General features: G+C 39.8%; 1 protein-coding gene across 2 annotated transcripts in view; it reads left to right on the top strand.

The window, feature by feature from the left end:
* Positions 1 to 12,231, top strand: part of CEP192 (centrosomal protein 192) — a 325,551-nt gene that overhangs the window by 42,372 nt on the left and 270,948 nt on the right. For both annotated transcript variants that reach the window (XM_073590043.1, XM_073590042.1), the window contains exons 4-6: positions 7,030 to 7,130; positions 7,291 to 7,331; positions 7,502 to 7,643. In XM_073590043.1, the coding sequence (XP_073446144.1) occupies positions 7,030 to 7,130; positions 7,291 to 7,331; positions 7,502 to 7,643 (284 nt within the window). The remainder of the gene's footprint in view (positions 1 to 7,029; positions 7,131 to 7,290; positions 7,332 to 7,501; positions 7,644 to 12,231) is intronic.

Here is a 12,231-nt window from a genome sequence, read left to right as displayed (position 1 = left end):
AAAAGTCAAATGGTGCCCCTTCCTTTCCGAGCCCTGCCGTGCACCCAAACAGTGGTTTACAACCACATATGAGGTATCGGTGTACTCAGGAGAAATTGCCCAACAAATTTTAGGATCCATTTTATCCTGTTACCCACGTGAAAATGAAAAAATTGATGCTAAAAGAAAATTTTTGTTGGAAAAATTAAAATGTCAATTTTTTCCTTCCACATTGCTTTAGCTGCTGTGAAGCACCTGAAGGGTTAATAATCTTCTAGAATGTAGTTTTGAGTAGCTTGAGGGGTGCAGTTTTTAGAATGGTGTCACTTTTGGGTTTTTTCTGCCATATAAACCCCTCAAAGTGACATCAAATGTGAGGTGGTCCCTAAAAAAATAAAATGGTTTTGTAAATTTTGTTGTAAAAATGAGTAATCGCTGGTCAACTTTTAACCCTTATAACTTCCTAACAAAAAAAAATGTTTCCAAAATTGTGCTGATGTAAAGTAGACATGTGGGAAATGTTGTTTATTAACTATTTTGTGTCACATAACTCTCTGGTTTAACCCCTTCCTGACATGAGACGTACTATCCCGTCCATGGGACCTGGGCCCCTATGCCCATGGATGGGATAGTACGTCTAGCGCGATCAGCGGCGCCCACGTGGTGAGCGCCGCTGATCGCGGCCGGGTGTCAGCTGATTATCACAGCTGACACCCGGCACAATGTGTTAGGGGCGGTCACGGACCGCCCCCGACACGTTAACCCCTTGCACACCGCGATCAAATATGATCGCGGTGTACCGGGGGTTAAAGGGAAGCATCGGCAGGGAGGGGGCTCCCTCCGTGCTTCCCTGAGCCCCCCACGGCAGCGCAATGTGCAGCGCTGCTGCGGGGGGCTCCTTTCCTCCAGGCCCCCGAATCCAAGATGGCGACGGGGGCCTGAGGAAGATGGCTTCCTCAGTGCCTGCAAAGCGCAGGCATGAGGAAGCCTTCTGCAGTGCCTGTGTCAGATCGCTGATCTGTCACAGTGATCTGTGATGTGACAGATCAGAGATCTGTCACAGGACAGTGATGTCCCACCTGGGACTATTTAATAAAGTAAAAAAAAATAATAAAAAAAAGTGTTAAAATAATTTAAAAAAAAATCGCCAAATAAATTAGAAAAAAAAAAAAAAATATTCCCCCAATAAATCCATTTTTTGGAAATAATAATAAAAAAACACAATAAAAGTACACATATTAGGTATCGCCGCGTCCGTAATGACCCGCCCTATAAAACTGTCCCATTAGTTAACCCCTTTAGCGAACCCCTTAAATAAAAATAAAAAATGAAGCAAAAAATAATGATTTATTATCATACCGCCAAACAAAAAGTGTAATAACGCGCGATCAAAAAGACGCATATAAATATCCATGGTACCGCTGAAAACGTCATCTTGTCCCGCAAAAAACGAGCCGCCACACAGCATCATCAGTGAAAAAATAAAAAAGTTATAGCTCGCAGAATAAAGCGATGCAAAAATAATTATTTTTTATATAAAATAGTTTTCATTGCATAAAACCGACAAAAACATAAAAAAATGACGTAAATGAGGTATCGCTGTAACCGTATTGACCCGAAGAATAAAACCGCTTTATCAAGTTTACCGCACGCGGAACGGTATAAACGCACCCCCCCAAAAGAAATTCATGAAACGCTGGTTTTTGTTCATTCTGTGTCCCAAAAATAGGAATAAAAAGCGATCAAAAAATGTCACGTGCCCGAAAATGGTACCAATAAAAACGTCAACTCGTCCTGCAAAAAATAAGACCTCACATGACTCGGTGGGTCAAAATACGGAGAAATTATAGCTCTCAATATGTGGTGATGCAAAAACTATTTTTACAATAAAAAGCGTCTTTTAGTGTGCGACAGCTGCCAAATATAAAAACCGCCATAAATAGTAAATCAAACCCCCCGTCATCACCCCCTTAGTTAGGGAAAAATAATAAAATTAAAAAAAAAAAAGTATTTATCTCCATTTTCCCGTTAGGGCTAGGGTTAGGGCTCAGATTAGGGTTAGGGGTGTGTTGGGGTTAAGGTTGGAGTTATAATTGGGGGGGTTTCCACTGTTTGGGCACATCAGGGGCTCTCCAAATGCAACATGGCGTCTGAACTCAATTCCAGCCAATTCTGAGTTGAAAAAGTCAAATGTTGCTCCTTCCCTTCCAAGCTCTGCCATGCGCCCAAACAGTGTTTTACCCCACATGTAGGGTATCAACCTACTCAGGACAAATTGCAAAACAATTTTTGGGGTCCAATTTCTCCTGTTACCCTTAGGAAAATAAAAAATTGGGGGCAAAAATATCATTTTTGTGGAAAAAAATGATTTTTTTATTTTCACGTCTGAGTGTTATAAACTTCTGTGAAGCACTTGGGGGTTCAAAGTGCTCACCACACATCTAGATAAGTTCCGTGGGGGGTCTAGTTTTCAAAATGGGGTCATTTGTGGGGGGTTTCCACTGTTTAGGTACATTAGGGGCTCTCCAAAGGCAACATGACACCCGCAGACCATTCCATCAAAGTCTGCATTCCAAAACGTCACTACTTCCCTTCCGAGCCCTGACGTGTGCCCATACAGTAGTTTTCTCCCACATATGGGGTATCAGCATACTCAGGACAAATTGGACAACAACTTTTGGGGTCCAATTTCTCCTGGTACCCTTGGGAAAATAAAAAAATGGTGACTAAAAGATCATGTTTGTGGAAAAAATAAGAATTTTTTATTTTCACGCCCGGGCATTATAAACTTCTGTGAAGCACTGGGGGGGTCAAAGTGCTCACCACACATCTAGCTAAGTTCCTTAGGGGGTCTAGTTTCCAAAATGGTGTCATTTGTGGGGGGTTTCCACTGTTTTGGTACATCAGGAGTTTTCCAAACGCGACATGGTGTCCGATCTCAATTCCAGCCAAAAACGTCAAATGGCGCTGCTTCCCTTCCGAGCTCTGCCATGCGCCCAAATAGTGGTTTACCCCCACATGTGGGGTATCAGCGTACTCAGGACAAATTGCACAATAACTTTTAGGGTCCTGTTACCCTTGGGAAAATAAAAATTGGGGTGAAAAGATCATTTTTGTGGAAAAAATATGATGTTTTAATTGTACCGCTGTACGTTATAAACTTCTGTAAAGCCCTTGTGGGTTCAAAGTTTTCACCACATATCTAGATAAGTTCCTTGGGGGGTCTAGTTTCCAAAATGGGGTCACTTGTAGGGGGTTTCCACTGTTTAGGTACATCAGGGACTCTCCAAACGTGACATGGCGTCCAATCTGAATTCCAGCCAATTTTGCATTGAAAAAGTCAAACGGCGCTCCTTCCATTCTGAGCTCTGCCATGCACCGAAACAGTGGTTCCCCCCCCACATATCAGGTATCAGCGTACTCAGGACAAATTGCACAATAACTTTTGCAGTCCAATTTCTCCTGTTACCCTTGGTAAAATAAAAAAAATTGAACCTGAAGTATTTTTTTTATGATAAAAAGTTAGATGTTCATTTTTTTTTTTTAAATATTCAAAAAAATTCCTGTGACACACCTAAAGGGTTAATAAACTTCTTGAATGTGGTTTTGAGCACCTTAAGGGGTTCAGTTTTTAGAATGGTGTCACTTTTGGGTATTTTCTATCATATAGACCCCTCAAAGTGGCTTCAAATGTGATGTGGTCCTAAAAATAAAATGGTGTTGTAAAAATGAGAAATCGCTGGTCAACTTTTAACCCTTATAACTTCCTAACAAAAAAAATTTTTGGTTCCAAAATTGTGCTGATGTAAAGTAAACATGTGGGAAATGTTAGTTATCAAGTTTTTTGTGTGCCGTATCTCTGATTTAAGGGCATAAAAATTCAAAGTTGGAAAATTGCGAAATTTTCAAAATTTTCGCCAAATTTCCGTTTTTCTCACAAATAAACGCAAGTTATTTGAATGAAATTTTACCACTAACATGAAGTACAATATGTCACGAGAAAACAATGTCAGAATCACCGGGACCCATGGAAGCGTTCCAGAGTTATGACCTCATAAAGGTACAGTGGTCAGAATTGTAAAAATTGGCCCGGTCATGAACGTGCAAACCACCCTTGGGGGTGAAGGGGTTAACGGAATAAATATTCAAAATGTGAAAATTGCGAAATTTTCAAAGTTGTCGCCAAATTTCCGTTTTTTTCTCAAATAAACGCAAAAATTATCGACCTAAATTTACCACTAACATGAAGCCCAATATGTGACGAAAAAACATTCTCAGAATCGCTAGGATCCATTGAAGCGTTCCTGAGTTATTGCCTCATAAAGGGACACTGGTCAGAATTGCAAAAAAATGGCCAGGTCATTAAGGTCAAAATAGGCTGGGTCATAAAGGGGTTAAATGCCAATGCCATGGGTGTGGTACAGAGGTGGGTGGCTGGAAAGTAAAGAAGATTGAAGCATGGTCTGACCCGGTCATAGTGCCCACAGAAGCAAAGGGACCCCAGCTAAGCAAATGATGACTAACCAAAAAGTAGTCAATTCTACTATGAGTTGTGAACTGAGTAATGGGTGTTATCTCTATATTTAGGATGTAAGACACGCTACGCATTCACTGCCTGCAATTTGAAGATATTTTTTCCAGGAGGATAATTGCGTAGGGGGAATCGTAGACTTACTGACTGAGGAGTCCCACGTCTTATCCATTGTCAGGTTGAGGTCTCCCCCCAAAAACAAAAAATCAAAAGGCCTTCCGTAAAACCCTCCAGTCGCTGCAGGTATCTTGGCCTAGTCCTCACCTACTCTTTGTTTGGAAATTAAAAGTTAGCTAGTGTGTAGATCTGATTAAAAAAAAAAAAAAGATCTTCAGTAACAAAAAAATGTCCGTTATCAATTTCAAGCCCTAGTTGGGTGAAGGGGAAACTTTTGTGAATAGCAATGCTGACCCCTTTAGATTTTGCAATTGGATTTGACCTATGATACCAGGTTGTGTAGTACCGGTTCTTCATTTCTGGGAAGTGATTACTTTTAAAATGGGTCTCCTGTAAGAAAAGAATTTACACTCCCATTTTATGCATCATGTATAGAATTTGAGACCGTTTTTGCAGAACATTAAACCCTCTAACGTTTAGAGAAGCTACCTTAATTGCTGCCATGTCTGATATTACAATTTTTAACTTAGTCTGGGTGGATTGGTAAGGAAGAAAGGATAGATATAGACAAATCCCAGTAATCTTGAGACTGTTTTTTTCGTAGCACATTATAATTTATGATAATGGTAAATTTAGGGTATGTGCGCAAGCTGTGGATTCTGCTGCGGATCTGCAGCGGTTTTGGCTCTGCGGGTCCGCAGCAGATTTTGCTGCGTTGTACAGTACCTTTTATTTCCTATGGAAAAAAAAACGCAGTGCACATGCTGCTGATTTTTCCGCGGGTTACAATCCGCAGCATGTCACTTCTTTGTGCGGTTTCCGCCCTTATCATTATGAAGTGTGAAACCGCAGGCTAATCCGCAGATAAACTGCAGGACTTTTGTCCTGCGGATTTACCTGTGGATTTTCCAACAAAATCCGCACAACCTAAAAACTACGTGTGCACTTACCCGTAGGCCTTTATGTTTTATTTATAAAAAAAAATCAGAAATTTGACAAAATGTAAACAAAACTTGCAGCTTTCAAACTTTGATTATCCATTTTAATCAAGGCAGTCATATCACAGAAAAACATTAATAACTTTTCCCACATGTCTGCTTTACATCAGCACCATTGGTAAAATGTTAATTCATTTTTTATGTCTTTTAGGAGGTTTAAAAATATAAGTGATTTTTCATTTTTTTCAAGGAAATTTACAAAATGTATATTTTTTTTTTTTCATATGACCTATGTTTGAAGTGACTTTTGAGGTCCTATATATTGGAAAACCTTCAAAATTGATACCATTTTAAAAACTGCACAGCCTAACTTACTGAAAGCTTGGTTTATTTACCCTTCAGGTGATTTGCCTGAATTACTGCAAAATGGCATGAAGGGAATGAAAAAAGTGTATTTTTACCACCTAAACATTTCTAACTTCTGAGCAGGTTACTATAGCCGGCAGACTCTAAGGCTGTCATTTGCCCGTGAATTGCCATTGCAAACGTCAGGACCACACAATCATGATCTCAGGGTGCCGATAGGGTTTAAGAGGAAGCCCCCACACTCTGTTAACCATTTATATGATGTAGTCACTATTTGCAGCAACATCTAAGGAGTTAAACAGATATGGTCGGTGCCAACAGATACAGCAAGTCGTCAGCTATAGTGGGCAGCCGACAGCTGCTGGATTGTCACCTGTATGGGGATGCTATTTTATTTCTCAGATCAGTAAAAAGATGCATTGGCTTTCATTAAATCGTTAAAGGGATGATTATTCAAAGTTTGAAAATTGCTAATTGTATGACATTTGTCAAATTTCTGTTTTTTGTATTTAAAAAAAAAAAAATCAACCTAAGTTTACCACTATCATAACGTATAATGTTCATGAAAAACAATCTCCAAACGAATTGGATATGTCGAATCATTCCAGAGATATTGCTGCATAAAGTAACAATGTTCAGATTTCAAAAGTTTGGCCCTGTCATTTAGGGGTTAAAGTGTTTGTTTATTCCTGCAAAAAAAATGTATGCCACCCGCAATTGAAACCTGCTCCAGAATTGTTACGGTAGCTTGCAAGGAGTTTGTATGTTCTCCCCGTGTTTGTGTGGGGTTCCTCCGGGTTCTCCGGTTTCCTCCCACACTGCAATGACATACTGATAGGGAATTTAGATTGTGAGCCTCATCGGGGACAGTGATGAAAATATGTGCAAAACTGTAAAGCGCTGCAGAATATGCTAGCGCTATATAAAAATAAAGATTAATTATTAAATCGGCCATGTTTGTAGTGCTGATCGGATCACTTTAATTACGGTGTATTGGAGGAACGATTATTATCTACATAATGTTGCGATGTTAAATCTGTTAATGGCTATTTCTTCCAATCTTTTTAAACTGAAGTATATATTTTCATTTTTTAACAGAGGAGACCTGAATACGTTTGACGCCAGCAATGCTAAAACTCCGTTTCAAAAAACTGAATTGCCAGGACAAAAAACGCAAGAGAAGCCACCTCAAAGAAATGGTAACTAAAAACTTTCTTTTTTTAAAAAATGTTTATGCAAAAGATGCTTCAGCATAAACCAACGCCTTCCGTTGGATATTAGAGATTAGAGAATATTATGATATATAGGTTTTTAAATTGTATCTTTTACTCATTCTCATATTTTTTTTTTTCCCCTTAGATTTTCTATCTGACATTGTTACTGAAGGCAAAAGAGACTGGGTACGTTTTTTTTTTTTTTTTTTTCTTGTGTTTGCACTCTTAAATACATTTTATAAGCGTCTACAACTTGTGGTCAGGTAAATGTTGCTGTGTTAGTGCAGTAATTCTTTGCTCTTAATTTCTTTCCCATAATAGTAGCAACTAATAGTTCAGTTTAATCTACTTTTCAGGTTTCCAGTGCTTCAAGCTTATTCAGCAGTACAGGGAGAGAAAAGCAGAATTTGCCTCCTGCTGTAGAAGGTTCATCCACAGCAAGTTTCTTAGAAAATGAAAAACTAATATCTATTGCCAGCTTAGATAGCAGTTCTTCAGGTAAGTGTGTCTTTTTTTTTTTTTTTGTTGTTGTTGTTCAGTTCTTATACTTTCTAAATACATCATTTTTTTTTTTTTTTTTTATATAATGTGTGTGTGAAACCAGGCATTAGGTTTTCAGCTTAGCTTTATGCAGCAGTCAGTGGAGCGCTACCTTGTTTGATTTTGCCATGTTAGACAGATGGGGCAAGTCCACACTAGCCACAGATTTGGTATCACAGCGTGGCCTTTTTTGTCAATGTAAAGTTGTGTTACATTTTCTCTCTTAAAAATGAGGTTAAAAAAATCTTCAGTCAGATCTTAACGTTGAGGATTACCAGTGGATTTTTCCTTACTATACTATCTCTCCATACTACAGAAGTCTCACATGGAGAAGCTCATGTTTAAGGAAGTGTTTACAGAAAATATCGACAGGTGGTGGACAATGTCTCGGGATTACTAATTTCTTGTTTGGCAGAACTTGTTTCACTAGAGCATTATAAGGTGCTGTGAAATATGTTGGTGCTACATATATAAAATTATTATAATGGATATCTCATTTTGAGATGCACTAAGTTTTTACTGTGTCATGGATACTGTGGCTGCAACAGTAGACCCCCTCTACCTGCTGTTCCTACTGAGCGCAGCACTTACAAAGTACTACTACACAAATTAGAAAGGAGGGGTCAGTGCACTAATTCTGCTTGCAGTTATCTACGCTGTTTAATGAATGGCTGTCGGCTAGTGTGCAGAAACTACAGTGAGATCCTTGGTTTTTAAATGGATAATTATGCTTTAATACGCCATGCCGGTAAGAGTGTACAATCCTATATCGCTAGGAGACTCAACTGCAGTTAATCCTACCAATATCTCTATTAAATCATGATTACAATAAAATGTTCCCAGTAAAGGGCATGTCACACTAAGAGATATCGCTAGCAATATCGCTATAACTTGTGACGTTATAGCGATATTGCTAGCGATATCGCTGTGTGTGATACTTACCTACGACCCGCTCCCCCGCTGGTTATCGCTGATTGCGCGAGAACGTTCACGACTGTTTCTCGTCGTCAGCTTCCTGCGGCGCTTCCTGCTGTGACGACGAGCGACGCGTGGAGCCGGGCGGGAGGACGCAGGATCGCCTTGTGTGACAGGTAAGTAGCGACCCCCGTCCCCAGTGATGTCGCTAGTGAGATCTGCCTGTGTGGCAGCTCACTAGCGACCACTTAGCGATGTACCAGCGATCCTGACCGCGTCATATCGCTGGTCGGGATCGCTGGTACATCGCTAAGTGTGACAGTACCTTAAGAGAAGCTGTGATCTTTGGGTACGCTGCTCTTTTAATTATATGCAGTACTTTAAATTGCTTTAGAAAGTTTTCTTCCACTGTATTTCTTGTAGTTTAGGTAGGGTGTGGCAGTGTGTTAATATCAGTACCTTCAGGCATCATAGGTTCCTTTTGATGTTTTAAAGGCTTTTATTTTCCTTTCGTCTTGCACTTTCATTGAAACCTGGTCCTAGCAGTATACGTTGGATGTGTATTACCCCGGTTTTCCTCATACCTATAACCATTTGCAATGGAATTTGCACACTAATGAACACTTTATAACCTTGCAGGATGTTGGCATACTTTATCCTGCATCATGTTCTGATGGTGGATTCATAATTCGCTTGGTGATCGTACTCAATGTGGTAATAAATGGTTGCACATATAATTGGAAGAGGTACCTGAAGGCTCTGTCCTGGCCCCAGTCTTGTTCAACATCTTTATAAATGATTCTAGATAAGGTAACTGAAGGTAAACTAGTAAAATTTGCAGATGATGCAAAGCTAGGAGGGATAACTAACACTAGAGAAGACAGAGAAAGGATTCAGAAGGCTCTAGATAATCTTGAACAATGGGCAGCCGCTAATAAAATGGTATTTAACAGAGAGAAATAAGAGTCTACATCTGGGCAAGAAAAACAAAAATTACATCTACAGAATGGCAGGAATAGAACTAAGCAATAGCATGTGTGAAAGAGAGTTGGGTATACAGTGGGTACGGAAAGTATTCAGACACTTTTTAATTTTTCACTCTGTTTCATTGCAACCATTTGGTAAATGCTATAAAGTTTTGTTTTTTTTTTTCTCTTTAATGTGCATTCTGCACCCCATCTTGACTGAAAAAAAAACAAATGTAGAAACTTTATTAAAGAAAAACTAAAATATCATATGGTCATAAGTATTCAGAACCCTTGCTCAGACACTCATATTTAAGTCACATGCTGTCCATTTCCTTGTGATCCTCCTTGAGATGCGTCTACTCCTTAATTGAAGTCCAGCTGTGTTTAATTAAATTGATAGGACTTGATTTGTAAAGGCACACCCCTGTCTATATAAGACCTAACCGCTCAGAGTGCATGTCAGACCAAATGAGAATCATGAGGTCAAAGCAACTGGCCAAGGAGCTCAGAGACAGAATTGTAGCAAGGCACAGATATGGCCAAGGTTACAAAAGAATTTCTGCAGTACTCAAGGTTCCTAAGAGCACAGTGTTGGTCTCCATAATTCTTAAATGGAAAAAGTTTGCGACAACCAGAAGTCTTCCTAGACCTGGCTATCCAGCCCAACTGAGCAATCATGGGAGAAAGAGCCTTGGTGAGAGAGGTAAAGAAGGACCCCAAGATCACTTTGGCTGAGCTCCACAGATGCAGTAGGGAGATGGGAGAAAGTTCCACTAAGTCAACTATCACTGCATCCCTCCACCAGTCGGGCCTTTATGGCAAAGTGGCCCAACGGAAGCCTCTCCTCAGTGCCAGACATATGAAAGCCCGCAGAGAGTTTGCTAAAAACACATGAAGGACTCCCAGACTGAGAAATAAAATTCTCTGGTCTGATGAGATGAAGATAGAACTTTTTGGTGATAATTCTAAGCAGTATGTGTGGAGAAAACCAGGCACTGTTCATCACCTGCCCAATACAATCCCAATAGTGAAACATGGTGGTGGCAGCATCATGCTATGGGGGTGTTTTTCAGCTGCAGGGACAGGACGACTGGTTGCAATTGAAGGAAACATGAATGCGGCCAAAAACAAAGAGATCCTGGATGAAAATCTCTTCCAGAGTGCTCTGGACCTCCGGCTTGGCCGAAGGTTCTCCTTCCAACAAGACAATGACCATAAGCACACAGCTAAAATAACAAAGAAGTGCCTTCAAAACAACTCTGTGACCATTCTTGATTGGCCCAGCCAGAGCCCTGACCTCCTAAACCCAATTGAGCATCTCTGGAGAGACCTGAAAATGGATGTCCACCAATGTTCACCATCCAACCTAACAGAACTGGAGAGAATTTGCAAGGAAGAATGGCAGAGGATCCCCCAAATCCAGGTGTTGAAAACTTGTTGCATCATTCCTAAGAAGACTCATGGCTGTATTAGCTCAAAAGGGTGCTTCTACTCAATACCGAGCAAAGGGTCTGAATCCTTATGACCATGTACTGTTATTTCCGTTTTTCTTTTTAATAAATATTCAAAAATTTTATACATTTGTTTTGTTTTTTTCATTCAAGATGGGGTGCAGGGTGTACATTAATGACCGAAAAATGAACTTTTTTGAATTTACCAAATGGCTGCAATGAAACTGAGTGAAAAATTTAAAGGGGTCTGAATACTTTCCGTACCCACTGTACTAATAGATTACTGACTGCACTTGAGTCAACAGTGTGGTGCAGAAGCAAAAAAGGCAAATACAGTTCTAGGATGTATTAAGAGACGCATGGAGTCTAGATTACGTGAAGTAATTATCCCCCTCTACACCTCCTTGGTCAGGCCTAATCTGGAATACTGTGTCCAGTTCTGGGCACCACATTTTAAAGAAGACTTAGAAAAACTAGCAAGTTCAGAGAAGAGCTACCAGGATGATGAGCTGACTGCACAGTATGTCCTACGAGACGAGGAATAGTTGAAGGATCTGGGAATGTTTAGCTTGTAAAAAAGGATAAGAGGAGACTTAATAGTTGTCTACAAATATTACAAGGGATGTCAGTGTAGAGGGATCATTATTATTCTCATTTGCATATGGATACACAAGAAGCAATGGAATGAAACTGAAAGAGAAGATACGGATTAGATATTATAAAATAACTTTTTGTCAGTGAGGGTAATCAATGAGTGGAACTAGTGGTGACGAGTTCTCCATCAATGGAAGTCTTCAAACAGAGACAGGACAGACATCTGCCTGAGGTGTTCTAGTGAATCCTGCAATGAACAAAGGTTTGGACACAATGACTCTGGAAGTTCATTCCAATCATAATACTCTATGATTCTTTTTCCCCATATTTTAAGTCTTCTATTAGAACTTTTTAATGTAATCATGAATAAATATATATATTTTTTTTTTTATTTTACAGTGATGAAGTAGTCTTGCTGTGTAGGATTGTAATGTAATATTTGGATAAACTTATTAATATTGGCCTTCTTAAAGATATTTTCTCAAGTTGTATCTTCAGGAACGCACTGCTCCCGATTCCCCCCCCCCCCCCCTTCCTGATTTGCCACGTCCTGTTAAACCCCTTTCCGACCTTGGACATATTGGTATATCTAAGGTTGTTTCCGGCGACAAGTCTGCA

The sequence above is a fragment of the Dendrobates tinctorius genome, unplaced genomic scaffold (assembly GCF_039654945.1).
Source record: "Dendrobates tinctorius isolate UK_male_01 unplaced genomic scaffold, ASM3965494v1 ptg000115l, whole genome shotgun sequence".
NCBI classification, from domain to species: domain Eukaryota; kingdom Metazoa; phylum Chordata; class Amphibia; order Anura; family Dendrobatidae; genus Dendrobates; species Dendrobates tinctorius.
Note: the sequence above shows the minus strand (reverse complement) of the source record. Positions and strands in the feature narration are given on the sequence as shown.